Source organism: Lasiosphaeria miniovina, assembly GCF_030549165.1.
Source record: "Lasiosphaeria miniovina strain SMH2392-1A chromosome Unknown B0T26scaffold_5, whole genome shotgun sequence".
Taxonomy (NCBI): domain Eukaryota; kingdom Fungi; phylum Ascomycota; class Sordariomycetes; order Sordariales; family Lasiosphaeriaceae; genus Lasiosphaeria; species Lasiosphaeria miniovina.
In genome coordinates, this window is record NW_026848224.1 from 4,486,051 (window position 1) to 4,511,339 (window position 25,289).

General features: G+C 56.3%; 9 protein-coding genes across 9 annotated transcripts; 6 read left to right on the plus strand and 3 right to left on the minus strand.

Moving 5' to 3' along the window:
* Positions 1-1,568: 1,568 nt before the first annotated feature.
* B0T26DRAFT_648799 (uncharacterized protein) lies at positions 1,569-2,918 on the plus strand (the record flags this gene model as incomplete). The annotated part of the gene is made up of 1 exon (XM_060438029.1): positions 1,569-2,918. One exon carries the CDS (start codon positions 1,569-1,571, stop codon positions 2,916-2,918), a length of 1,350 nt encoding a protein of 449 aa, XP_060295065.1.
* A 1,598-nt stretch (positions 2,919-4,516) lies between these two features.
* On the plus strand, positions 4,517-6,629 carry B0T26DRAFT_718232 (uncharacterized protein). The gene has a single exon (XM_060442371.1). It carries the CDS (start codon positions 4,587-4,589, stop codon positions 6,432-6,434), a length of 1,848 nt encoding a protein of 615 aa, XP_060295066.1. The 5' UTR covers positions 4,517-4,586; the 3' UTR covers positions 6,435-6,629.
* Positions 6,630-9,170: 2,541 nt separating this feature from the next.
* B0T26DRAFT_783225 (uncharacterized protein) lies at positions 9,171-11,482 on the plus strand (the record flags this gene model as incomplete). The annotated part of the gene is made up of 4 exons (XM_060446743.1): positions 9,171-9,987; positions 10,092-10,662; positions 10,726-11,067; positions 11,128-11,482. The coding sequence occupies 4 exons, from the start codon at positions 9,171-9,173 to the stop codon at positions 11,336-11,338; spliced, it is 1,941 nt and encodes a 646-aa protein (XP_060295067.1). The 3' UTR covers positions 11,339-11,482.
* Positions 11,483-14,980: 3,498 nt separating this feature from the next.
* B0T26DRAFT_370326 (arginase) lies at positions 14,981-16,645 on the plus strand. The gene is made up of 3 exons (XM_060434665.1): positions 14,981-15,356; positions 15,455-16,358; positions 16,531-16,645. Exons 1-2 carry the CDS (start codon positions 15,144-15,146, stop codon positions 16,355-16,357), a joined length of 1,116 nt encoding a protein of 371 aa, XP_060295068.1. The 5' UTR covers positions 14,981-15,143; the 3' UTR covers position 16,358; positions 16,531-16,645.
* A 903-nt stretch (positions 16,646-17,548) lies between these two features.
* Positions 17,549-19,057, plus strand: B0T26DRAFT_370195 (uncharacterized protein). The gene is made up of 2 exons (XM_060434664.1): positions 17,549-18,205; positions 18,275-19,057. Exons 1-2 carry the CDS (start codon positions 18,015-18,017, stop codon positions 18,648-18,650), a joined length of 567 nt encoding a protein of 188 aa, XP_060295069.1. The 5' UTR covers positions 17,549-18,014; the 3' UTR covers positions 18,651-19,057.
* Positions 19,058-20,084: 1,027 nt separating this feature from the next.
* B0T26DRAFT_718249 (uncharacterized protein) lies at positions 20,085-20,475 on the minus strand (the record flags this gene model as incomplete). Its single annotated transcript, XM_060442372.1, has 2 exons — positions 20,184-20,475; positions 20,085-20,107 (listed from the first exon to the last, which is right to left on the minus strand). A coding segment is annotated over exon 1 (251 nt), but the record flags the coding sequence as incomplete, so codon positions are not given.
* Positions 20,476-21,474: 999 nt separating this feature from the next.
* Positions 21,475-21,865, minus strand: B0T26DRAFT_718251 (uncharacterized protein; the record flags this gene model as incomplete). Its single annotated transcript, XM_060442373.1, has 1 exon — positions 21,475-21,865. The coding sequence occupies one exon, from the start codon at positions 21,863-21,865 to the stop codon at positions 21,491-21,493; it is 375 nt and encodes a 124-aa protein (XP_060295071.1). The 3' UTR covers positions 21,475-21,490.
* A 429-nt stretch (positions 21,866-22,294) lies between these two features.
* On the minus strand, positions 22,295-22,513 carry B0T26DRAFT_649688 (uncharacterized protein; the record flags this gene model as incomplete). Its single annotated transcript, XM_060438112.1, has 1 exon — positions 22,295-22,513. A coding segment is annotated over one exon (219 nt), but the record flags the coding sequence as incomplete, so codon positions are not given.
* Positions 22,514-23,618: 1,105 nt separating this feature from the next.
* On the plus strand, positions 23,619-24,170 carry B0T26DRAFT_370402 (uncharacterized protein). The gene is made up of 2 exons (XM_060434666.1): positions 23,619-23,943; positions 24,092-24,170. Exon 1 carries the CDS (start codon positions 23,669-23,671, stop codon positions 23,924-23,926), a length of 258 nt encoding a protein of 85 aa, XP_060295073.1. The 5' UTR covers positions 23,619-23,668; the 3' UTR covers positions 23,927-23,943; positions 24,092-24,170.
* Positions 24,171-25,289: the final 1,119 nt, after the last annotated feature.

A 25,289-nucleotide genomic window follows, 5' to 3' on the forward strand; every position in this document is an offset into this window, starting at 1 on the left:
GTCGCCAAAGGCGTGTTAGACGTGAGGTGTGAGCCTTTTAGAACTACCTTCGTTGAGACAACCAAGGCGTGGGCTCAGTTGAGTTGCCAAGCAGTGTTCCGGTCAGCCCCGAGCCTTACGATTTAAACCTCGCGAGGTGGACGGGCAAAGGCTTCTGTGATTGAAAAAGAGGCAGTCTATTCGGACAGTAACAACCGTCTTTCCGGACAGTAGTGTACAAAATGGTACATGCACGCTGACTTTTCGCACTAAGTGGAGCATTAATTCCTGGGACGAAGCCAGCGCAACCAACTTCAGATTAATTAGCCACATGCCGTATACGCACCACATTTAAAATCATTCGTATCTATATAGGGTAGGCCGCGTAGGCTGTGTATCCTTAAGAACGCTGCTTTCTTGAGTTTCGAAGCTATAACCAAAGCCTTTGTAATCCCTCCTCGGGCCCTGCGGGTCGTGGGCGTTGAAGGCCGCGCCCAGGATGAAGCCCAAGAAGTAGATATATAGACGGTAATATAGTTAAAGTTGGAAGGTTTTAGTAGATCTGGCGATAGCTTCAATTACGGGCTCAGTGCAGGGCAGACTATCTGAAGAAGCGTGCCATCCATTAGAATTAAACTTTTTAGGTGTAAGAATCCGATTTTGGCTAGGTTTGTGGCTTGGCGCCTTAGCTGCAAACTCACTTTTTGTACATGTCCGAAAAGACGGTTGCTACTATTCGAATAGACTGCCCCTTTTTCAATCACAGAATCCTTTACCCGTCTACCCTGCGAGGTTCAAAATCCTTCGTCGTCTCATTTTCGTTTACTACTTCTTTTGTTTACCATCACCTCCTTGACTGTTTGTCGGTAATCCAGATTCATGCCCGAAACGCCCCTTCCCCGGTGTCTCGGCCGTGTCAGCCCTAGCCCGTAAAACGGCAGCGCCAAGGGGGGCGCGCTGCGGCTGATGCCCTGCCACCGCATCACGTCCAGCCCGAAAGACGGAACAGCCCACGGGCCGGAGTCCTATTGGCCACGGTGACAGCGGCTGACTTGTCAAGTCTTCCTGCTTTCCTCCGAACGCACACTGAAACCGCCCAATAGAGACGGAAGACACGGCGACCCCTATAGAACTTGGCCATGTTGGTCTAGACCCATCAGCTCCGCAACCCAGGCTTCCCCTGAGCAGCCGGTGCCTGACTGGCCGTCCGAAACTCTCGGACATATCAGGCACAGCCCGGTCCCCTTTCCACCGCTGGCCCAATCAAACCGTGAATACCCGGCTGGTGGCCGACTTTCGGACGAGAATCAACGGTGCACATGGCTGCCAGATGGCACCATGAAACCGCCTTCGCTGGCTGGTGGCGGCTTAGACCGAGTGCGCGACGAGCAGGAACAGTAGCGGCAGCGTCGGCACAGGCGGCGGGGATACGAGAGCGGCCGTGATGCTCAGGAACGTCGAGAGGGCAGGACGGAAATTATAAATAGAGCAGGCCAGCTCTCCGTATCGAGAATGTCTTGCTCTGGGCCCATCACCACCACCAAGCAGCCTTTCCTCTCCCCCCCAAACCCCCCTCGGCAACATCCACCATGAGACACTCGATCGCGCTGGCCCTCTACTCGGCCGTGGCGGGCGTCGGCGTCAGCGCCGCGCCGGCGGCCAAGGCGACGGACAAGCCCGTCAGCTTCGCGCAGTTCCTCGGCAGCACGAGCAAGACGTCGTTCGAGTCCTTCTCGGCGGCGGGCGTGCGCGACAGCGGCGCCTTCAAGCAGATGACAGACCACATCCAGAGCATGTACAGCGGCGTCAAGGACCCGAGCAAGGTCACGAGCTTCAAGATCGACGACACGTACGGCGACTGCATCCCCGTGCAGGAGCAGCCGTCGGTGCACCTGCTGGGTCTGGGCGCCGGCGCCGCCAAGCTGGCCACGCCGCCGTCGGGGGCCGCCATCGCCACCAGCACGTCGGCCCCCAAGGGCCTGTCAGCCGCCACCAAGGTCGACATCCCGTCCATCCTCAGCCTCGGCGTCAAGGACGTCTACGGCAACAGCATCTCGTGCCCGCCTGGCACGGTGCCGGTGCAGCGGCTGACGCCCGAGTCGCTGGCGCGTTACGGCAACCTGACCGACTTCTTCTACAAGCCGCGTGCCGAGGCCGACGGCGGCACCGGCGACAAGGAGATCAAGACCCTCGGCAAGCGCGCTGGCGCGCACTCGTACGCGCGGGCCATCGACACGGTGCTCAACTTTGGCGGCAACGCGTGGATGAACCTGTGGAGCCCGTCAGGCTACTTCTCCATCTCGCAGCACTGGTACGTGGTCAACGTGCCGCACCAGACGGTCGAGGGCGGCTGGGCGGTCAACCACCAGAAGTGGGATGGGCGCGCGCGGCTGTTCATCTACTGGACGGCCGACGACTATCAGCACACGGGGTGCTGGAACCTCGACTGCGCGGGCTTCGTGCAGACCAGCAACAAGTGGTACCTGGGCGGGCCGTTTGACCGGTACTCGGTGTACGCGGGCGGCCAGGTCGGCTTCGAGCTGCAGTGGAAGCTGTACAAGGGCAACTGGTGGCTGTTCCTCAAGGCCAACAACGGCTACGAGTCCGTCGGCTACTACCCGGCCAAGATCTATGGGAATGGTCCCATCACCAAGCACGCCGACTACGCCAAGTGGGGCGGCGAGACGGCGCCCGACTCGTCGTACGGCCAGATGGGCAGCGGCCATTTCCCCGCCGAGGGCTTCGGCAAGGCTGCCTACCAGAACAACATCTTCACCATCCCCCGCGACGAGAGCGGCGGCTACGGCGTGCAGGCCGCGCTGTCAAGCCTGCACATCACCAAGCCCAGCTGCTACACCATCGCCACGACCCCCCGCAGCGGCAGCAGCTGGGGCTCGTACTTTTACTTTGGCGGCCCCGGCGGCAAGACTTGCGCTTGATTTTCTGAGGTGTTGGCCGTCTCGGGTTCTGGGTGTTGGCCGTCTCGGATTCTGGGTGTCAGGCTGATCCCGATCTTTCTTTTGCCGTTTACTTGGTGGATTGGGTCTCGAGTGTGCGTATCGAGGGACGCGTGATCAAAGTGTGTCTTGATTTTTTGGTCATGTCTTGAGAAAGCTACCATGTATTTCTGTCTTGTCCAGGGATTCGCATTCGGGGTATCAAACGGTCTCTCTCTGGCCTATATGGTTCGTTTTTCTCTTTTGCTCTGTTTTTTAGTAGGCTCTCGAGTGTCAATGCTGTAGGGCACTGGAGATATACGACGAGGAAAGGGTGCTTTATTTGATTTTCATATCTTCATATAAAATACCGTGTCTTTTTGTCTGTATGCCGTTCTTCTCTCCTCTCGTCTCTTTTTCTTTTGCCCCATTGCTATCGAAGGTCTAGGAACTCATACTTTCCTCATCGCTTGTTACTTTTTAAGCTGCATTCTACAGTGACTAGTACTATGAACAGTGCTGCCGGTGCACTTCCCTTCCGGCCCAAGTTGTTGTGTGGTTCAGCTTTCAATGCCCCATGTTACCAGCACATCCGAACCTCGGGCTGATAAGGTTTGGGGGCATATTTTCCAGTAAAGAACATAGGTTAGGATCCTGCAGAATAAGGCACGCCCGTGGCAATGAGAGGCGGAAGTCGACAGCTGATTTCGACCCGTGACCGTCACCTAATTACCAAGCTGGCTAGAGGTGTAGATTGCCTTGTTCTCTGCTATGGTTATGACATCCTCGTCTAGACCTCCCCTCTTCATACGGTTCTCGACGTCATTGAGACGCTTTAGCATCCCACGCTTAGCTTCACGATCTTGGCCAGCAGCTAACTGTTAGCAAACGAACCATCTCCATGATCCATCCTTGCGTGGTCAATCTTGGCTTGAGCCTTGTGTGATTTGGACGTATTACTGATTATCTTTAAACTTCGACAATGGGTAATCATCTGTTTATAATCCCACTCGGATTGGATTGTGCCTCTGCCGTTTCCTCGCAGCGCGCTATGGCCGCGCCTCGTTGGAGGCGGGCGGAAACTTGGAAGTAGTTTGATTCAGAGCAGTGAAAAAAGATGGAAGAAAGGTTTTTCTCAAAGGGAGGCGGTAATCAGGTCTTGGGATCTATAATATCGATTATCAAATCCTAGAGACATTTTTCTCTGCTTTCCTTTGCCATAATCGCATTCATCACAGGTTCGAATCCCGCGTCGACAATCCTTCTGCATGTATACCTAGGGAACCGGAAGTGGGCAGTGGGCAGTGGGCAGTGGGCAGTGGCAGTGGCAGTGGCAGTGGCAGTGGGTAGTGGGTAGTGCGCAGTGGGCAGTGGGCAATGGGCAGTGGGCCAGCGAGTGGAGAGGTTGAGTTAGGTTGCTAGCCTAGGTAGGGATGCTTGGAGCCAAGCCCGCCCGGTAATTGGCGCCCCCACTAACGGTTACGGCACCTGCATGCCTGGCGTCTGACGCGGGCGGTGGACAGGGGCAAAACGGGCTGTCTGGCTGTCTGTCACGCCCAAAAAGTTTCGCGCGTCGGATCCTGCCGCAGGTCACTTCCACGGCTGCAGTCGCTTCCTTGATCAGATTCGCGCGCTTGTCATTTCTGTTCCGTCCCCTTTGGCTCCGTCCCCATGCTGCCGGTCCGCCGCCATGCACGAAGCCTGCTTTCTTTGCCGGTCACGGCGGCAAGGCGGTGCAACGCCCGGCAGATTAAAAATGCGACGGAAGGCCTGCTGAGGCTCCTCAAAAGGGACAACCCAACATCCGAGAGCCTGCACCGCACAGGCCTCTGGAACTACAAGACCGGCCCCAAGCCCAAGGGCGACAGGGCCAGAGTCAACGTCACCGACGGCGAGCTATGCGATGCCATCATCGACCAGAACCGCGAATCCCTCCTGCGCCACCAGGGCTGCGACCTGGTCGACATGTTCCCCGGCTGTGGCGTCTGGAGTCGCAAGCTCACCGACCTCCTGCAGCCGCGCTCCCACATCATGCTGGAGCCCGATGCCGACCTCTACAAGCCCTTCCTCGAACCCCTGCTCGCCAGACCGAACACCCAGCTACTTCCCAAGTCAGGCATTCTGTGGCACGAGCTCGATGGCATCCTCACCCCCGAGTTCCTGCCAAATCAGGTCAAAACAGACCAAAGGTCTCCCAACGGGGTGCCCCGCAACGACACCCTCCTCGTGACGGCCAACTTCTCCTGGCACCCCAAGAAACGGTTCGCGAGCTTCAGCAGCGTCGCCCAGCTGCTCTTCTACCAGTTCATATGCTCCATCCGCCCGGGGTCCTTGTTCCAGAAATACGGCCAGGTGCGCATGCTTATTTGGATCATGGACAGCGAGAAGAGGCCGTACGTCCCCCAGAATATGCAGTCGCGCCAGAAGGCGTCGATAGAATCCGAGATGTTGACCGAGTGGGTCCACGAGCTTGCCGGCCTAGACGTGCCCGACCCCAAGAAGGTTGACCTCTCCCAGGAGGGCGTTCCTGTAAAAAGATCGGCCAGCGATTCGACATGGTTCGTGCGGGATGAATCCATTGAGCTTGACAGCGCGCAGAAGGTCGTGGCAAGGATGCGCGAGCGCGGAATCGTGACGCCCCCCGGCCGGGAGACGAGGCTTGCGCAGAAGGTACGTGCCCGCGCCGACGAGCCGCCCGCCGTTGCCGGCGAGGGCCCCATAGAGATTACGCGTGCCTTCTATTACGAGTATGAGAAGATGCGGGCGCTGTTCGAGGAGGGAGAGATTCAGCGGGGCTCGCCCCAACACAAGCGGATGCTGGTACTGGGCAGTAACGTGCGCGTGCACCAGGGCCAGCTCGAGGTATTTACCGCCTTCATCAAAGAGTACGACGAGATTATTGCCCTATATGTCGCGGCAGCGGCAGAATCGCCGGATTCTGCTGCCAAGCTCGCAGAGGCGAAACGCAAAGACGCCGAGTGGAATGAGAAGCTATCGCGGATGCCCAGCGACATGAGGAACCAAGTCATTCTCTGTCGCGACAACTTGCACGTCTACCGCCAGAACCCGCCGCTCCTGGCGTGGGACCGAAGGGAGATTGAGCCGCTTGTTGTCAAGCCGACCGACTTCTTCCCTAACGTCCCCCTGAGTCTTTTAGACGTGCAGCCCAAGGCCATAAGCCCTCATCTGCGTGGTCGAGATGGCGATGTACTAGATCAGCTCATGAAGGGGCTCTACTACCACAGTACTTTGACCATCGACAAGGCTTTGAACACATTGGCCCCTGGAGCGGCCGACGGCGTGCTACCTAACTGCCCCAGCATTTACGACCCCAGTAAATCCGGTGTCCCGGTCGGCGGGATGGGCACACTTGCTGTCCGCTCGCTAAACGAGAGGCAGATTCTGGAAGTTCTGGATGGCTGGCTCAAGTGGGACTTTAGACCATCATACACGGAGCTCGTGGCTCGGACTTCAGAAGCCTTAGAGGGTGAAGACGACCAACTTATCACCGACGTTTGAATACGCTGCAATTCCCCGAAAGACGGGAGCAGTTGTGCTTCCGGACAACCAAGGCGGGATTTGGCTGCAACACCAAGGCGGGATCACTGGTGCGCCTAATTAACAAAGCCGTCCTGTACCATATATGTAAACAGAATATAATAACAGAAAAATAGAGGAATAATCAATTTAAACCAGGATTCCAATCACCAGAAACATTTCCATCATTAGTTTCACGCTCGACGCTGGCTAGAATGATATTTCGATTGCTGAAGTTGATCGCTATTTTCTCGTGCACCGATATTCCCCAGTCGCCGCCACCCGTAATTTCGTAGTGAAACTGAGGGAACCATTTCATAGATATAGGGTGTTCAAAGCAAGAATGAGCATTCGAAATCTCGAGAATTCTAGAACTAGGCTAAGAATAGACTCGAGAAGCATTAGACACTAAAATCTCACTAAACAAGTTTTCACTATTTAATACCTGATGCACTAAGGTAAAAGGTCAAGAGATGAGAATAGACGGAGTGGGCCTCCACCCCACAGGGCAACATCACTCGGCACCGAGCGAAGCGCATCTGCGGAGGGATCGGTTGGTGGCGGACGCCTGGCCGATTTGGAGCTGCACGAGGCGGTGGGCTGTAGGCTTGGTGCTGCAAGGGGTCCAACGAAGGTCTCAATCGGGAAATCCCGACGTACAAGTTCCCGACTCACGTCGCGTTGCACGTTGCACAAAAAAATCTCATCCCTATCCCATTTTCACGACATCTCTGATGTCGGTGAAAAAGGGGACGAGCGCCACTTGTTGGCTGCCGTTTTGCATGCACCACCCAAAGACAAAAACATGGGTCAAAAAACACGATCCACGTGTCGGTCGGGGGCCGTTTCAACGCGAACAGCCAATTTCGGTGAGCCCCCAACGGCCTTGGATGGAAAAAAAAGAAAGAAGATCTGAGCCGTGGGCCGAACGGAACACATCCAGCATGCGGCCGTCAGCAGCAGCAGCAGCCGAGCCAAGGCCGCCGCCACCGGACATTATTCTACGCCGCAACTGTAAATGCGCGTTCGAACCAACAGCACCCCTCAACGCTAACAACTTATTACCAACAGCCCCCTCAAACAGTCTAGCGTGGCTCCTGTGTGCTTCCGGGGACGCTTGGCGCCTTGTACTGTACAACATGTAACAGAACCATTCTGTAGAAGTGCCGGCAGGGACTGGTGGACAGCAATTAGACATGCCCCGTCGTGCATATTAAAAACGGTTGGGACGCAGGCAGTTTCGGGACGTCTGATGTTCTTCTGTCTGCGAGGGTTTCGTGGGATCTAGACAACTAAACTTAGTGCCAACTGCCAACAGGATCCATCTCTGTAGGGCTGGACTGCTCCCACTCTGCGCGGTTGGTAAGCGAGCACCTTTCATGTGTGTTAATTGCCAGCTTCCCAAGCCAAGCCAGGGCGAGGCATGTTCCACCACTCCTTTTGCCGGCCGGCTCTTGTTGTTAGGGGTTTTTTTTGAGTTTGTGCATGGTTGTCAGTGCCGACATCCGAATTCTCGACGCAGGCCGCAGGCACGACCAGTTAAACTTTGCTGCCCTTAATTAGGATTGCATGGGCAGAGGAGGAAGTCGCAGCCGTACGTCAACGAATGGGGAATTCCGCCATGCCCACACGCCAGGCCAACAGCAACAACCCACACGATCCACTCACCCACGAGCCATCGACGGAAGGCGCAAGCCGTCTCATCCCCCATGTCGGGGTAGGCACGGGTAGGCGCTTGCCCGCCGTCCCATCATCCATGGCATCTTTAAGCTGCAGAACTTTCAAATGCGGTCTAAGGTGGCCGCAGGGCCCGTCACTAAACTCCGGGGTCTGGACTTGGGCCTGGGCCTGGGCCTGGGCGAGGATTGTGGCCGAACCTTCACACCAACTGGCCAATCAGCGAGATTCTTCTGTTCTGGGTATCAAATCTCTGGCGGTGCTCTTGTTGCTCTCCATCTCCTCGTCCCTGGCCTGCCTTCCCCTGGAATCCTGTTACGTATCTTTGTTGTATCCCCTGGAATCCTGTTACGTACCTTTGTTGTATGTACATACATCCCGTGACGTCTCCTTTCCGGTTCGCGCCTGCTTTCATTTTCTCGGTTTTCGCTTTTCCTCTTGTCCTCCTGTCCTGACCTTTTGCATCTCGTCTCCTCGTTCGACTTGTGTACAGTTTCACAAATTCAATTTTCTCCCCTCCTTTGCGGCCGTTCTCGTGTCACTCCTTTTCGACAATCTCTCTTCCTCTCCTTTTTCCGAGCCTAGCGTGAAAGTTCGAGCTCGTCAACACAACGAGCTAGCGGCCCTCCTGGACAACGCCGCCTCCGCTTGACAAGAGACGCCATCGCGACCAGTTGTGCCCTGGAATAGTGGTTTCATCTGCAGGCAGCCAGCCAGCGAGAGACAGCTCACATCACAGGAATACTTTCTATTTTGTTCATGCTTTTGGCTAAGGTGCCACAAGAGGAGGGGGCAAACAGAGTTCAACCTCGGGTGGCGCCATAGACTTCTCTATCCTCTCGCCGAACTCTGCCGGGCTTTCCTTCTTTTGCGCCACTTTCCGTTCGTCCAAGCGGGCAGCTCTTGTTCCGCATACCAAACCGCCCAGCGTCTGCACACATGGCGCCCCTTAGTGACAGCCTGCCGACGAGCCGACGGCGGAGCGCGTCAACCAGAAAAGATACCAGGGCAGGGTGGAGAGGCCCGCTGCCGCCAATCACCATGATCCTGCGGCCCAGCTCGATCCCGCAACGGCGGCGCCTCCAATACCTTGCAGTGGCGGTCCTTGTGGCTCTGTTTTTCTGGTGCTGGACGGGGTCGGACACCGTAGTGGGCCCAGGCGGCGCCGCAAAGTGGTCGGCCCAGCGCAAGCAACAGCAGCATCAGCACCCCATAGGGAAGGGGCCGCAATACCAGCCTTTGAGCCAAACAAACGCCGCGGCGCTTACCACGGGCGACCACCCCATCGACGCGCTGATCCAGGCCGCCGAGAAGGAGTTCTCGGCCAAGCTGCAAGAGCAGTCGCTCTCGCTAGCGGAGGCGGCGGCGGCGTACCGGGAGCGGCGGGGCCGGCACCCGCCGCCGGGGTTCCGACAGTGGTATGAGTTCGCGGCGGCGCACAAGGCAGTGGTGGTGGAGGAGTTCTGGGACCAGATATACGCGGACCTGGAGCCGCTGTGGTCGGTGCGGCCGGGGCGGCTGCGGCGCGACGCAGCCGACTTCGAGATGCGCATCGCCGTGCGCGCCGGCAAGGCGTCGACGACGAGCGAATGGTTCTGGACCCAGATCTGGCTGTCCATGATCCAGTCCATCGAGCACCTGCTGCCCGACATGGACCTCGCGCTCAACGCCATGGACGAGCCCCGTATCGTTGTCCCGTGGGAGAAGATGCGCGACCACATGGCCCAGGCCGCCAAGACGAAGAAGCTGCCTGACGACGTCGAGAGTGCCGTGTCCGTGTTTCAGAGGCTGCCGCCGCCGGGACAAGAACAGCCAGACCCGAACGAGAAGTCGCGGGATCTGAAGTGGGAGGTAACAAGTATGTTGTTTCCTGCCAAACCTCTCCCCTGTCCCCAATACTTCCGTCCAGTGACGCAAAGTAGTCGAAGAAAATACTGATCTGACTCTGTTGCCTTCATACAGAACCGTACTGGCTCGTAGTACGACGCGGCTGCGCACCGGGGAGCGCAGCGCGCGACGCCAAGCCGATAACCGACTTTGACCGGACGCCGCAGATCGCGAGCCCCTTCTCGCTCGCTCACATGCGGCACGGCTTTGTGGCTAACTACACGCTGAGCACCGACTTCTGCCACCAGGCGGACCTGCAGGGCCTGAGCGGGATGCTGGTCGAGCCCATCTCGGTGTCGGCGACGGCCGAGCTGTTCCCGCTTTTTGGCGGCTCCAAGCTGGCCGTCAACAACGACATCCTGCTGCCGGCCCCCATCTACTGGAGCGGCGAGGAGAGATTTACGGGCCAGGACGCCGCCGATTTCCCCTGGGACAAGAAGCGAGACGCTGCTGTGTGGCGCGGCGTCGCCACGGGCGGCCGCAACACGGAGCAGAACTGGCGCGCGTTCCAGCGCCACCGCTTCGTGGCCATGAGCAACGGCACACTCGTGACGCTCGCCGAGGAAAAGAAGGAGACCAAGTCGTCTTCGCAGGCAAGCGGGGCGACGGCCGATTCGTCGGGCAACTTTGCCCTGCCACCGGCGGCGTACAACCTGCGCGCGCAGCGTCCCCGGCAAAACGCGAGGCGGCGGGAGAGCAGCGGGGCCAGCCAGCTCGGGCCGTGGGTGTCGTCGTGGGCGGACGTGGGGTTCACGGACCTGATGTGCGGGTACGGGGGGCAGGAGCTCGGGCAGTGCAATTATACGGGGCGGTACTTTGGGGTGATGCCCAGCGTCGACATGGCGCAGCAGTTCACGTACAAGTACCTGCCCGATGTGGACGGCAACAGCTTCAGCGGGCGGTACCGCGGGTTCCTGCGGTCGACGAGCCTGCCCGTCAAGGCGACGCTGTTCCGCGAGTGGCACGACAGCCGGCTCGTGGCCTGGAAGCACTTTGTGCCCATGGACAACCGGTTTGGCGACTGGTACGCCATCATGGAGTACTTCCTCGGGTACTGTCCCGAAAAGGCGTCCCAGTTGAGAGGAGGATCTAAGCGCGCCGCGGCCGACAGCGACGGTGAGCTTCTCGGCCACGACGCTGTGGCGCAGCGCATCGCCGCGGCTGGCAAGGAGTGGGCCGACCGCGTCCTCCGGAAGGAGGACATGCAGATCTACGTGCTGCGGCTGCTGCTCGAGTATGCGCGCGTCGTGGACGAGAGGCGCGAGAGTATGGGCTGGGTGGACGACCTGGTGTCTGGTGCTCGTGGCCGCGGCAAGGCATGATAGCTGTGCCGCGACGAATCTCACCAACCGGGTCTACTTTTCTCGGGCACGCTCCCTAACTATTGGCTCAACATTTTCTTTTCGTTTTGTGTTTCACGGAGTTTTGATGCGGGAGCAGGAACGTTACACATGGCGAGACGAGTGCCCTAGGGCCGGCATTGGTTATTGTTATCTTGTCGCATAAATGGCGTTCAACGGCGTTCAACGGCGTTTAAAAGAAAGTGCTTTGTTATGCGAGGTGCACAGTTACTAGAAAAAACGTGGTTAATTGCTTAAGGAATCTAAGCTAACGTATTTTATAAGCGAGCGGCGAATTTTCCCCACGACGCGACCCTTCATCTTTGATCCTCAATTCTACCACAACAAGCTATGGCTACCCCTTCAAAAGAAGCTAAGGTAATCCTAGCTCTCAAAGCAATCCAAAATAGTAAAAACCCCAATGTTCTTTCCACAGCCAATCTGTATAATGTTCCCGAAACAACACTTCGCTATCGACGCGCCGGTCGGCCTTCACGACGCGATATTCCAGCCAATTCGCGAAAACTCACAGATCTAGAGGAGCATACGATTTTTCAGTATATATCTGAGCTATGTGTACGCGCATTTCCTCCTCGGCTCTGTTTTGTAGAAGATATGGCCAACCGACTGCTACGCGAACGCGACGCGCCCCCTGTCGGCAAGCTCTGGGCTCACAACTTCGTCAAACGCCAGCCAGAACTCCGGACGCGTTTTACGCGTAGATACGACTATCAAAGGGCCAATTGCGAAGATCCGAAAGTTATTCGCGAGCGGTTTGCACTTGTGCATAATACTAAAGCCAAATACGGAATCCTTGACGAAGATATATACAACTTTGACGAGACCGGGTTTATGATGGGCATGATTACTACTGGTATGGTTGTTACTACCTCCGATGGCTATGCGAAAGCCAAAAAAGTCCAGCCTGGTAATCGTGAGTGGGCTACGGTTATCCAAGGGGTAAATGCTCAAGGCTGGGCTATCCCACCATTCATCCTTTTAAAAGGGAAATATCACCAAGAGAGCTGGTATCAAGAGTGCAATCTTCCGGCTACCTGGTATATTGGTGTAACCGATAACGGCTGGACTACCAATGAGAAAGGCCTAGATTGGATTCGCCATTTCGATCTTCATACAGCATCTCGTACGAAGGGTAGATACCGGCTTTTAGTCCTCGACGGCCACGAGAGCCACCACTCCGACAAATTCGAGGAGTACTGTCAGGATCACAACATTATCACCCTTTGTATGCCTCCGCACTCCTCGCACCTGGTCCAGCCACTTGATATTGGTTGTTTTGGGCCGTTGAAGGCGTACGGCTACCAAATCGAGGAACTTATGCGTATGCATATCACACATATTACCAAGTTGGAATTCATTTGTGCGTTCAAAGAGGCGTTTTTTACTTCTTTTATCGAAAAGAATATCCAAGGCGCCTTTGTCGGAGCCGGCCTTATACCACACGACTCAGAAAGAGTGATTTCCAAGATGAATATATGGCTCTGAACTCCAACTCCACCAGCCTCAAGCCTAGGTACGGCACTACCTTGGCTATCTCAGACACCACAGAACCCTCGAGAGGCCACCTCACAGACAGACCTTATTAAAGGCCGGATATCTAATCATCAAGGTAGTTCTCCAACACCTATGCTGGCTGCTGTGGACCAATTGGCCAAATGTACAATAGCCGTAATGCACGAGGTAGCTCTTCTGCGTACGGAAGTCTCTTTACTACGTAAGGCCAATGAGGGGCTTAGTAAGAGACGGAGGGCTAAAAAAACACGTGTGCGGCTTGGAGGGTCACTTACCGTACAAGAGGCACAGGACCTACTAGGTCAGAAAGCTGTGGGTGAGCAGATAATCTAGGAAACACGATAAAATTGTGGTGGTGCGGGGGGGGGGCTCGCACGAAGATTCGGTGCTGTGGCCTGTGCGGCAAGCCTGGCCATAATGCACGCACGTGTCAGGAAGCTGGAGAATTGCCTGATTCGTCCATTTCTGGTTCAGTTACTGTTATTTCCTAGTGTTGTGGTGGTTTAATTGAGGATCGTTGTGGTAAGTTGGTTAGAAATTCGCCGCTCGCTTATATTCGCCGCTCGCTTATAAAATACGTTATCTGCCCGCAGGCGAAAAGTCTATGGTGGGGGGATAGGCTGGTGGTGCATGGACCATTTAGTGGTCCAAGCTAGGCTAGGCTTGGCCTGTGCCTAGCACATTTGTTAGTATTGGGGATGCTTGAAGCTGCAGCGGCATTTGGCGGCATTCTTGGGAGTAGGCGAACACAGTCATAGTGCGTTATTGCGACGACTGGCTAATTGTCGTAGCAATCAGTTAAAAGAATGGAACGGATCACCAATACTAAACAAGCTGTCACAAAGTCTTGTCGTTTGTGTGTAAGTGACTCCCGCAAGTGACTTGTTTTTGTCCCCTTTTCAGGGGTTCAGGACTGGGCGGGGAAAAAAGGGGTGGACAAAAAAAGGGGGGGCCATCAATCACGACGGAATTTTCCGCGTCTAGCGGCTTCGCATTGAGGCACATGCGGCCTCACCTCGCCAAGTTCTCCTTGGACCCGACTGCTTCCGCCTCGGAGACGTAAGACCCGGCATTGCCCGGGCAATGATGACCGTGTGGGCACGTGGGGCGGGCGTTAGGACTCTGGGGGGACGAGGAGCGGCGCCTGCTGACCGCGGCGAGACAAAACCATTACGAAATCCGTGACAATCTCTTACCTAACGCGCAGAAAGCAGATTGCAATGTAGGTAGGTGCGATCCCGGCGGTGAGGTAATATGGATGGGTGCGATGGACGGCACGGCCGGACTTCAGACCCTTTAACGGCAGGTGATGGGGGGCGGGGAGCGGATTGTTGGATGGCTACGTGCGCTCGGTAGGACACCACTTCCTAGGAGGCCGGCTGATCGCGGCATTGCCGGCCAATCTGTCCAGAGTCCCATCACCGGTCCAGCCGATCGATGCTCACTCGCTCATCACCGTGCCGGTTTTGATCGCAACCGCCCCGTCCTTGATTTTGGTCTGCTTTCTCGGCCATCATCAACTTGCCAGCACGGTACCGGCAAGACGAATCAGGAAAATGCACGTCTTGGTCGGCCCGGATTCGGCATTGGGCATGCGATGGCCGGCGCAAAATAAAAAGTAGCAAGCCTGCGCCTGTGGTCTGGGAGTCTTTCAGGCTTCTAGCAGGATTGCTAACGCCGAAGGGAGGGAAGTACGTAATTGGTCCGTCCCCACGCCCATGAACTCGCCGTGTCAAATTTGCGGCTCGGCCCAACCGTTGGAACGTGTGCGGCTGTGCTGTGCTGGGTGTCGCTTTTCCACCCCACCTTTTCGGCCGATGGAGGATGTGAGACAATCGCAAACGCCGTCGTGTTGGCCAAGTCCACTCATGGCGGCCGCCAAGTTCCAACCTTGAATCCGCCGCGACGCGGGGCCGCCAAGGGCACATGCAAAATGCCCCACCACAGCTTGCTTGGCACACACAGCCGCTTGCTTCCACAGCTGCAGCGTCATTTTGCAGCGGCCGTTGTACAGCTGTCAAGTGCCGGCGATATCCCTTTGTTCAGCCGAAGCGAACTCTCGTGTCGAAGCCCTAATTTTTATACAATATTTTATAAAAAGCCCGAGCATCGCTCGAGCCCCCACGGCAGTGACTAAGTTAGAGTCTCCACGATAGCAGCAGTCCGAAAACGGAACTGCAAGCCTGCGAGCACGGAACTGCACTGCTTTCCCCCGCTAGGCCGTCTCAACCCGAGCTCAAAGTCCCCAATCATTATGACCACGTCCCGCATCAGCGACCACGCCGAAAGCGCTGCCCCTCCATCCAAGACGCCCGGTTTTGTATCTGTCCCAGACACGCCAACGTCGACATCTAGCAGCAACGGGTCCAAAAAGTTCGGCAGCATGCATACTTCAATGGTTGACTCCAAGTTCCTCTCCCACCCCGAGGAACTCGGCGTCGTTGCCGTGGGCTTCTCGGGCGGCCAGGTACGTACTGGGCAGCGCCATCCGCGAGTCTCATCTGTGCCTGCACTTTTGCGCCGACGAGTTCCGTAAAGCTGACTTGCCTTGTGGCTTCCCTGCAGTGCAAACCCGGCGTTGACGCAGCTCCCTCTGCCCTGATCGAGTCGGGTCTCCTCACGCAGCTCCGCGACGAGCTCGGCTACAAGCTGCACGGCGACGACACGGTGCACCTCTACACGGACCTGGTGCCAAAAGACGATGCACCGCACCGCAACATGAAGAAACCGCGGGCCGTGTCGGCCGTGACCCGGCGCATTGCCGACCAGGTGTACTCGCACGCCAAGGAGGGGCGGCTGGTGCTGACGCTGGGCGGCGACCACAGCATCGCCATCGGCACCATCGGGGGCACGGCCAAGGCGATCCGGGAGCGCTTCGGCGGGAGCCGCGAGATGGCCGTCATATGGGTGGACGCGCACGCCGACATCAACACGCCCGAGACGAGCGACAGCGGCAACATCCACGGCATGCCCGTCAGCTTCCTGACGGGGCTGGCGCGCGGCGACGACGAGGACCTGTTCGGTTGGCTGCGCGCCGACAACCTCGTCAACCTCAAGAAGCTCGTCTACATCGGGCTGCGCGACGTCGACGCGGCCGAGAAGCGCATCCTGCGCGAGAACGGCATCAAGGCCTTCAGCATGTTCGACATTGACCGCCACGGCATCGGGCGCGTCATGGAGATGGCGCTGGGCCACATCGGCTCCGACACGCCCATCCACCTGTCCTTCGACGTCGACGCGCTCGACCCCATGTGGGCACCGTCGACGGGCACGCCCGTCCGCGGCGGCCTCACGCTGCGCGAGGGCGACTACATCTGTGAGTGCGTGCACGAGACGGGCAGCCTCGTCGCCGTCGACCTCGTCGAGGTCAACCCCAGCCTGGCCCCCGCCAACGACATCGGCGCCCACGAGACCGTTAGAGCCGGTTGCTCGCTTGTCCGATGCGCGCTCGGCGAGAGCTTGCTATGAGGCATGCCTGCATGAGGGAGAAAAAAACGGCGACCCTAGATTTTTGATGACATGACGGGAGCCGTGCAGGTGGCGAGGTGGCAGATGCAGGTGCACACATGCGGGTGGATGCGGTCAGACTGCGGCGGTCGGGACAGATCGATTGCCAGGGATACCAAACGGCGGGCGGGCAGGCAAGGCGGCTTCAATTAACTTTTCTGGGCATCAACATTCTTTGTTGGATACTTGCGTTTGTCAGCTATTCCTTGGACGACGTTACCTCAACTCATCATTAGACGAATGCTCAGGCCAAGGCTAGGCTGACCTAGCTGCGAACGTATTTGGAGTCGGCCATTATTCCCGTCCGCAGTTGCTGTCCGTTTGACCATGCCTTGTAAGCACTGGCTATAGTCTGGCGTCTTAAGATGGAAAGACAGCGTGCGGCTGGATTATTCATCGTGGTTCTGATGTGGCAGACGTTGATGTTGGCAAGACCTAAGCAGATACGTAACGGCTCGGTTGATTATGTACTTTTGGGAGCGGGAGCTGTCATGCGCCGCACTCTGGAGGTGGCGTGTTCGCCAGCTGCGACCAGCCACCGGCGTTTTCAGTACCTACGCTTCGCTTCTCAGGCCCCTGCCAAGCGGTCCAGCCACCAACTCCCAACTCGGCCGAGCATCATCCAAAAAAGAATCCAGGGACCAGAGACAACTCAGTCGTGCATTGTACTGCCCAATCATCGTTGACTGACGTGACATTTGATGGTTCAACTCAAATTAATTCCACCAGTTGACGTTGACACCTGATCGTGCCCGACGAACTACATTATCTAGAGATAGTTCTTCTGTGCTGCATCGTTTCTTGCTGCTTACGGGCTGCCCTGTTTGTCCCTGAGTGTTCTTCGTTCGTCCCCCTGACGATAATTCCGGCGCAAACCCCTGGCTGTGCCCGTCATCATCCCTCTGCTAGGCATCGAGCAAACGGGCGCGCGCCAAGACCCAACCCACCTTTTGCTTGTCGCGCCTGTGAGAGTGGGAGACAGAACAGACAGAACCGCGCCGCGAAATCCTCAGAGAGGCGTCACCTACGCACCCCTCTCCCCATTCGCATTCTCAAACCCAACAAGCAAGTTGCGGCCCGCTAGCGAATCCCCCTCCCCTCCTCTATCGTCCCTCTCGCGACCGTTATATTCGGCCAACATCGCATTCGCTCTTCCCTGACCCGTTCTGTTCGCCCTCCCAGCCACCCCCGCGACCCCACAAGCGCCCGCCCTTCTGCCGACCGGACGATCCCGAGCAAGCGAACTTCCATCCCAAACCGACCACCGCGGCCCAATTGCTGGCGGTGCGCCGATCTCCCGGCGACGCGGTACACAGATTCTTGGCTGCTTCAATTATATCGCGGCAGCTTTTGGCGGGGCGCAAGAGACGACATCCGTGAGCGAGCCAGACAGCTCTGGTCGCATTGTTTGCGCGCAGTTGACTCCAGCGCCAGTCGGCGACGGAACACAAGAAGAATTGGACGGAAACGAACATCCCACTGTCGTGACGAAACACATTGAGACCCGAGGCGCGTCTCGTTAGAGGCTCCAAGAGACAAACTCTCGACCTGTCCTCGATACCCGGCCGCCGCATCGTCCAGTAGCTCGTTCACGAGAAACGAACAAAATCTCGTCGCAATGGCGTCCACCGTCACCAGCGGCTCGCTCGTCTACGAGCGCCGCGTCGTCGAGAAGGTCCACAAGTACCACTGGCCGGCCGTGCAGCTCAACGTGTGGATGCTCATCATGCTCATCGCGTCGTGCACCATCATCGGCGTGTTCGCGGCGTTCATCCAGATCCAGCAGGCGCTGCTCCTCCCGACGCCATGGTGAGCCGGCCGTTGCTTTCCCCTTGTCTCTCCCAGGGAGCCATCTGCTAACCGCCTTGCGTCTTCCAGGTACTTCGCCTACTTCATCACGGTGGCGGCGCTCGCCGTCAGCTTCATCATCCTGCTGCTGTGGCTCATCTTCCAGCGGCGGCTGCTGCCGTCTATCGTCATGATCGGCGGCTTTATCCTGTTCGTGCTGTGGCTGGTCGCGCTTATCGTCATCTCGGTGCAGCTGTGGGGCCCGTCGGGCTCCGTCAGCTCAAACTGCAACCTGTTCGTGTTCAACGCGAACCCCCTCGGCCAGAGCCTCAACACGCTCGCCTGGCTCGAGCAGCGCAGCATCTGCCAGAGCTGGCAGGCCGTGTTCGCCTTTGGCCTCGTCGGCTCCATCTTTTTGCTCTGGATCATGATCATGGCGTACCAGGTCTTTGCCAATGACAGATGAGCCCCTTCCATTCGTCTTGTTTAGCGGGGCTCGATCTACTTGCTTGCTTCTGCAATCCCCGTCTTAGATTTATGGATGTGTTTTGGCATGACGTTGCAGACTTGCATATATCCCTTCGGTTTGCCCATGCTCTGAGCCTCCCGCCCTGAATAAAAGGGGAGATCTTAGACGAAAGATACCCCTATCTTTCTTTGTCTCTCTTTGTCTATCTTTTGCATTTTTGGGCCTTTTACATATCACCTGCGGTTTTGCATTTCTTTCCGTCTCGAGCGGGGGGTCATTGCATTGGATGGAAGGAGTTTACGGAGACCAAAGCATCGCTGGTTGGTTGGTTGGTTGGCCGGCGAATCTGGCGTTTACATTGCGTGTCACTGCATATTTTCCTCTTCCCTTTTTCACATTATGAATCGAGCGGGCAGTTACCTAGTTGATGGGCTAGCATAGTTGGTTAGTCAGTTGGGTTTGAGCGTGCAAAGGCATCTCACGAGGGGCGCAACGAAGGACACGAGATCATGTTGGACGGCGGGCGAGAGGGTCATAGCAAAGTAGGGGAGATTTTGTGTTTTTATTGTCTGTTTTAATGCAGTCTACTGTCTCTAGAGATCCAGTAGGCTGGCAAACAACGGTGTTGTGGGCTGCATTGGTCAATTTTTTGGTGGTGTTGTTAGGCGCAGATAATAAAGCAAAGACTGGAAAGGAATGAACTTCATTCTAATAAGAAACCCCCCTACGGTACGACCCGCGAGCGGGTCCCCGAGTGCCTCCGCGACCGCGAGTGCCACGACCCAAATTCTGTTGCGAGGCACCATAAATTCTATGGCGCAGACGTGAATTGAAACACGCGATCAGCAACGAGAACGTTTAACGTACCGTGGCCAATGACGGGGAGACTTACGCTGTAGCCACTTTGACCCCTTCTATGATCCTCTCTTGATTTTGGGGGTCTCGCGCCTGGGTTAGAGCTACGTAATGAGCGGACTGTGTTAGTCCCCTTCTCGTTCATTTCTGGTGGTTAGGTAGGTATGGCCGGGTATCACAAACCAGAGTCGAAAATTTTCAGGCCTGCGGAATTATTTACTGCGTCGCCACCCTGGTCGACTTTAAACCAAAACTGTCAGTTACCCCAAATCGCTCAGTTGCGTACAATATAGGGTTTGGGGGAGAACGCACAGCCTTTCTCTAACAGGGGCTCCTGTAGGCCATCCTGGAGTTTTTTTTTTTGGCGGCGGCGCCACAAACTTCTCCCGATTTTCCAGCACATCTTAGAATAGTAGATTCTCGGCTCCGGAGTATTCGTGATCTGTTTCGGCGGTGGTAGGATCTCCCGTTATAGTTGCTGTGGGAGAGTAAGTGCACGAGCGAAACGAGACATGGTGTTTAATAAATACCCTAGGTTGTCCATTCCCGAGACCATCGGATTACTGGTGGCCTCCTACGCTGGCAGACAGGTTTTGGAACTAGGCGGGTGGTTTGGTCGTCAGTCGGCCGATACTGTAGGGCCGGCCAAGCCACGAAAGGTTCATTCCAACTGACGGGAATCACTTAGCTGCCTACCTTACCTACCTAACATAGTCGTATTGAACAGCAACCATTTGCGGCGCCCCAAGGCTAGTATCGGATGTTGGGCTGCCAATGTCAGCCGTCGGGGTTCTGTTAGCTCGGAGGCTTTGGGGGGCGGTATAAAAGGCCAATTTCGTTGTCAAGGGGGTTTGGGGAGATGGGCCAAAGACAAAATGTCTCCTGTGCGGTGCGGGTTGTCGTAAGGTCCCGTCCGCCTCTTCCAAGTTGGGATGGAGGAAACGGATCTGCTGCATGGGAGCAGCCGGGACCGTTGGACCGGGCTGGGCGATCATCTCCCCGCCCAGGTGCCTCTGGCCGAGCTTTTAGGTTCCAGGCGCTGCCAGCAGTGGGCCCCTCCAGCGCCCCTTGCCCAACCGAAACGTCACCAAGACATTTCTGACGCCAGACCGTTAGCTGCCATGAAACGTCCCGCCTTTCCAGCGCGCCAGCGCCCAGTCCATGGGGGTGATCTCGACTTTTAATCGCGTCAGCTGGCAGCTTTCGAGCCTGGCATCCGGCAAGATGTGCTTGGGCAAGCCCCTAACGGGAATTGTTATTACCTCTGGCAGAGAATCGTCGATGGCGTTCCACCTACAACTATCACGACGTTACTCTTCTCCCCACTCGTTAGTGGCTTACTTCGAGAAAGTCTACCTCCACAGGTTGGATGCAACGTGTATTCCGACTTGCATTTTGTTTCTCATATTTACTAGCAATCGCATTTTCGCGGGGGACTTCCGTGACAGGACTCTTCTCTGTAGATCATTTTCACAGACTGCTCTTGCCTAAGGCCAACCAGACTTCGTACAGTTCCGGGACTTTTTGCCACGGCTACCACGTACTGTGTCTTGTTTGGTTTTCTCCATTGCTTTTTTCGTTTGAAGCCGTGTTCCCGCAGATTGCAGCTCGGGTGCTCGATGCTGGCCCACCCGGCAATGATTCCCGGCCGCTACGGCGCCGAGACGCTCCGCCGCCAGGCCTCGCCGTGCCTGTGGTAACGCTAGTCGGGTCTGGTCATTTCGCTAAGGGTGTCTAGCACGTCTTCCGCCGGACGATCTGCGTGTACGCGCATGGGCAGCAGCTGGCCCTTGATGCAGAGTATGGGGTACTGAGACCCGGTGGCGGTGTAGCTGGCTGTTGCTGTTGCTGTTGCTGTTGCTGTTGCTGGTGGAACTGCTGCCCCCAGACGGCCCGGCGACATCGCTGTCTACGAGGTGAGTGTCGGAGAATGGCGGGATTATCACGCCGGTAACAGAACAGGAGTCGGCGATGTCGGCGTGCTAGATATGTAGGTCGTGGTTGACACCTGTGCATATCGAAGCCCAGGACCAAGATGGAATTTCGGTGATACGCTCGTGGACCCCAGGCCCGCTCTGTTTCCAGAGCAGGCTTTGGGGCATGCCGCCGAGCCATATGCCGCAGACGTAGGCTTCTATCTCGGACGGGTCCAACGACGGGTAACGAGAGGATGAACTGAAACGAGTGCTCTCGCCTCCCAGCGCCTCGCCAAACTCGTCCGCCACTCCGTTGAGGACAACCAGACGGTCCTGGGCGGGCCTGGCTAACTTCAGTCCCGAGTAGGCCACGACGACAGCGCTCCAGCTCCGGTATAGATCGCTGGTGGTTGAGCGATTAGATATGGTAAGGCTCGCCATGTTTACCGAATAGTCCTCAACTGGCGCCTCTTCGGGACTATCTTTAGGCCGGTATCTGGCCAGATCGCCAAAAACATATCCTAGCTCGTTAGCAGGGTCGCCTGATTTGCACTGCATTATAAACCATTGGGGGGTGGAGCAGATTATACACATCAGAAGCCTTAAAAATGGCATAGTACTACTAGCAGTCCTGTTTACTCTCGCAGCTACGAGGCCCGGCGTGCACAACAATGGCATCCTGTCGCTTTCGGGGTTCCGTGGCAAGTCGCAGACCGCATTAACCTCGACCTTGGTCCGCCTTCCGTACCGGGACAGCACAGGGGAACAGCGCGGATACATGTACCTCTACCGGCCATGGGAGGCCGACCTGAAGGACTACTGGTGGGAGCATATCACCAGAAGCGAGTTGCTGGGGCGAGGGTGGGTGTTTCAAGAGTGGGTATTGTCGTCGTCTTGGACAATGCACAGCGCGTCGATCCATATATAGCGAATCTTGAGATGGAAGCAGAGCAAGATGGCATCTGTAAAGATGCGCGGCAGATTCTCAAAGCCCCGGCCTTGCAGTCTGGCCTCTAGGTTCCTTCCTATCGTCGAACACTCTTCCGTGATGGGTTGCACCCAGCGGTGACTCAGAGTGACGTACCCGCCGTGAACTTGAAATGTTCTGGCGAGGTTGAATCCTGGGACCACGTTTCCGTCAGCATCGCCATTAGCCTCGCCGAGGTGCACTTCAGTGCAGCGAAACGGTAGCCGGGGTTGCTGTGAAGGGTCCCGGCGGCCCGAGAATGTCTTCCAGCGGTCGGAATGAGACGTGGGATTGCAAGCGTCCAGCCATTCTCGAATGGTGGAGGATGCTTCTTCAGGCCCTCTGTTACTGCGAAGATATCTTCGGGCAACATTGCCACTGGTGGCAGCCGGAGAATCTGTTGCACAAGATGCGGCTAAGATTTATTGTATTTATGCCTCCAAGACAAGGTACGGCAATATCAACCGGGGCTGTCTTGACATGACTGAGGTAGGTAGGTAGGTACTCACCAGGGTCCGCGACGGCATGGACGTCAACGACGTATGTAGCAGCGATATTGTCGGGGCCAAATCTATTAAGAATACCAAAACCGTAGCCTGCCCAAGAGGCCTTGATATATGTAATAGCTAGCGGCCGAGGTCGGTCGCCTTGCTCGTCAGGACGTAACGCGTCGAGACAAATGCGACGCCAAGTGACACCCCGGTCGGTCTTGGAGCCACGCTCGCGCATTTGACTCAACAGCACCTAGCAGAAATGGCATGAAAAGGACTCTACAGAGCGCATCAGGTCGCTTAGGAGAAAGCTCCGACACGCGACATTGTCGCCGTCCACGTCCGTCGCAAAGGCCTGGATGTCGAAGAGCTGGCACCTCGGACACAGCGACATTGAATGGTTATGGGGGGGGGGGGTTGGTTGAAGGGATTCGGTTCAAAAAAAATTGATATATATTTAGGTAGATGGGATCAGCAATGAGTTGTCATTTGAGAAATGCCAGAGGCCGTTAAAACTGTGAAAGGGGAAAAAGGGGGAACGGAAAACGTACCCGCTTTCCATCCAACCAAGATCGAATTTAAACGCCCAATGGATGTTGGTGCCTGGAGCTCACTGGATGGATGCACCTCAGCGCCAGGCACGCGTCTGACACACGCCTGCCAAAAGCCCAAACCCCGGGCTTCTTCTCAGCCCTCTTCCCTCCTCCTTCAAGCTCTTCCCCCCCGTCTCTCCATCGATGTCTTGTTTCTGTCGACATGTTCATTGAATGGCCATAATTGGCAATTATGGCCCGACCCAAACCTATGGCTGGCCTCCGGCTTCTGAGATTAATACTGGTGATTTGGACAGCGCTCGCATGCGACAGCTCGGGCGTTGTTCCCGATCTCGCGCCGCTGCGCTTTTCTCGCTTCTCTCACTTCCTGTTGGAATGTGGCCTCGAAGGAGCTAGGCAAAGGATTTGCAGCCTACTTCGCGACCTCCTTCGCCACCTAATAGTAACGTGCAGTCACGCCCTGTTGATTCTAGTACCGGTACTCTGGTGAATTCAACACTTTCAAAGGTGCGTAATTGCAATTACCTTAGTTCAGGGAACAACAGTATATGGCGTAGAACTATCACGCATCCATTATCTTTATTGCATGCAATCCATTATCCTTATTGCATGCATCTAATTAGGTCATTTGCATTAATTGCCTACCTGTGTATAGGAATCTTCTCTACGCTGTTGCCTGTTGCCGCGCCGCTGTCGCGGCGATTCTCGTGCCGTGATTCTACGTTTTCATTGCCTTTATAGCCAGAAATGAAGCCGGCAGGGTTGATCGCGTTCGCGAGGCTGGCAACTACGGAGCTCGCATTGCAGTTGCCAGCCTGTCGATGCTGCTTCTAGCGTACGGCGCTGCGACCGACCCCATCAACTAGAGCGCAAGCAAATCGTAGCCATGGCGCCTCCAAAGATCCGGTAGTAATTAGACCCATAGTCACGGCTTCACTGCAAGTTATTATCGGAATATGCGGCGTTATCCTCTGCCAACCGCGGATATGGTGTCGCATGTCCGACCGGAAGTCTTGACGCCCACTACTCGGACTTTGGCGCTCATGTCATTCCTCTCGTCGGGTTGACCGTCTCCTCATTATTGGTCTGGCCTGAGTCTCGGGGTTTGCTGCATACGGCACATTTCTTCTTTTACCTCGCCGCTCCTACAAGACACCGTATATGGAACCTGTGGCGCAGCAGAGTCCCAACAGCGACGACAACTACCCTATCAGACCCCTCGCCAGAGACTTCGCCGATCAGCAGCGAGGGCTCCACGACTAGATGGCGGCCGCAGACTCTCGCAGTGGCCTAACAGGGCTGGAAGGGACTGGGCAGCGTGAAACAACGAATAGCGCGGCAGCGTTAGCGTTAGAATCGGTTCAGGTTCTAACTCCTGCCACAGAGCCACGGCAGAAACTGCGGTTCGACGAATCTCTCTCGTACTAGGAACATGATGGTCTATTTCAAAGCCACCCGGACCACGTACATTTAATCATCATGCTCATAGTTTGTCTTAACTTTGTCTTAGCCGTCGTGAAGATTGTCCGGTATTCCATCTTCTTCCACCGGTCGGACCACACTTGTCGGTGGTGAGTCTTATTCTCCCTCGCCCTCAGCTGAACAAACTACATGGTCCGCTAACATGTTGCTCCTAGGCGCTGTCGAGTCCAACTTAGCGCCTCATTCCCACCTCTTACGTGGATACTACCTCTCATGTACTTTGCGAAACGCCGCCTGAGTTTGGAAAACAGGGCCGCCGGGCCTTTTGGGCGTGTGAAGCCTATAGTTGTGTTACACGTTGTCTTTGTTGTGACGTTCTGCTTCTCTGTTGCTGCTGTGGCGTCCATGCAGGACCATGACAGACAATCGGA

Coding starts and splice junctions, on each gene's coding strand:
- B0T26DRAFT_718232 (XM_060442371.1), top strand. CDS start 4,587: ATGCTGCCGGTCCGCCGCCATGCACGAAGCCTGCTTTCTTTGCCGGTC.
- B0T26DRAFT_370326 (XM_060434665.1), top strand. CDS start 15,144: ATGACCACGTCCCGCATCAGCGACCACGCCGAAAGCGCTGCCCCTCCA. Junction 15,357..15,454: donor TGGGCTTCTCGGGCGGCCAG/GTACGTACTGGG, acceptor GCTTCCCTGCAG/TGCAAACCCGGCGTTGACGC.
- B0T26DRAFT_370195 (XM_060434664.1), top strand. CDS start 18,015: ATGGCGTCCACCGTCACCAGCGGCTCGCTCGTCTACGAGCGCCGCGTC. Junction 18,206..18,274: donor CTGCTCCTCCCGACGCCATG/GTGAGCCGGCCG, acceptor TGCGTCTTCCAG/GTACTTCGCCTACTTCATCA.
- B0T26DRAFT_370402 (XM_060434666.1), top strand. CDS start 23,669: ATGGCCCGACCCAAACCTATGGCTGGCCTCCGGCTTCTGAGATTAATA.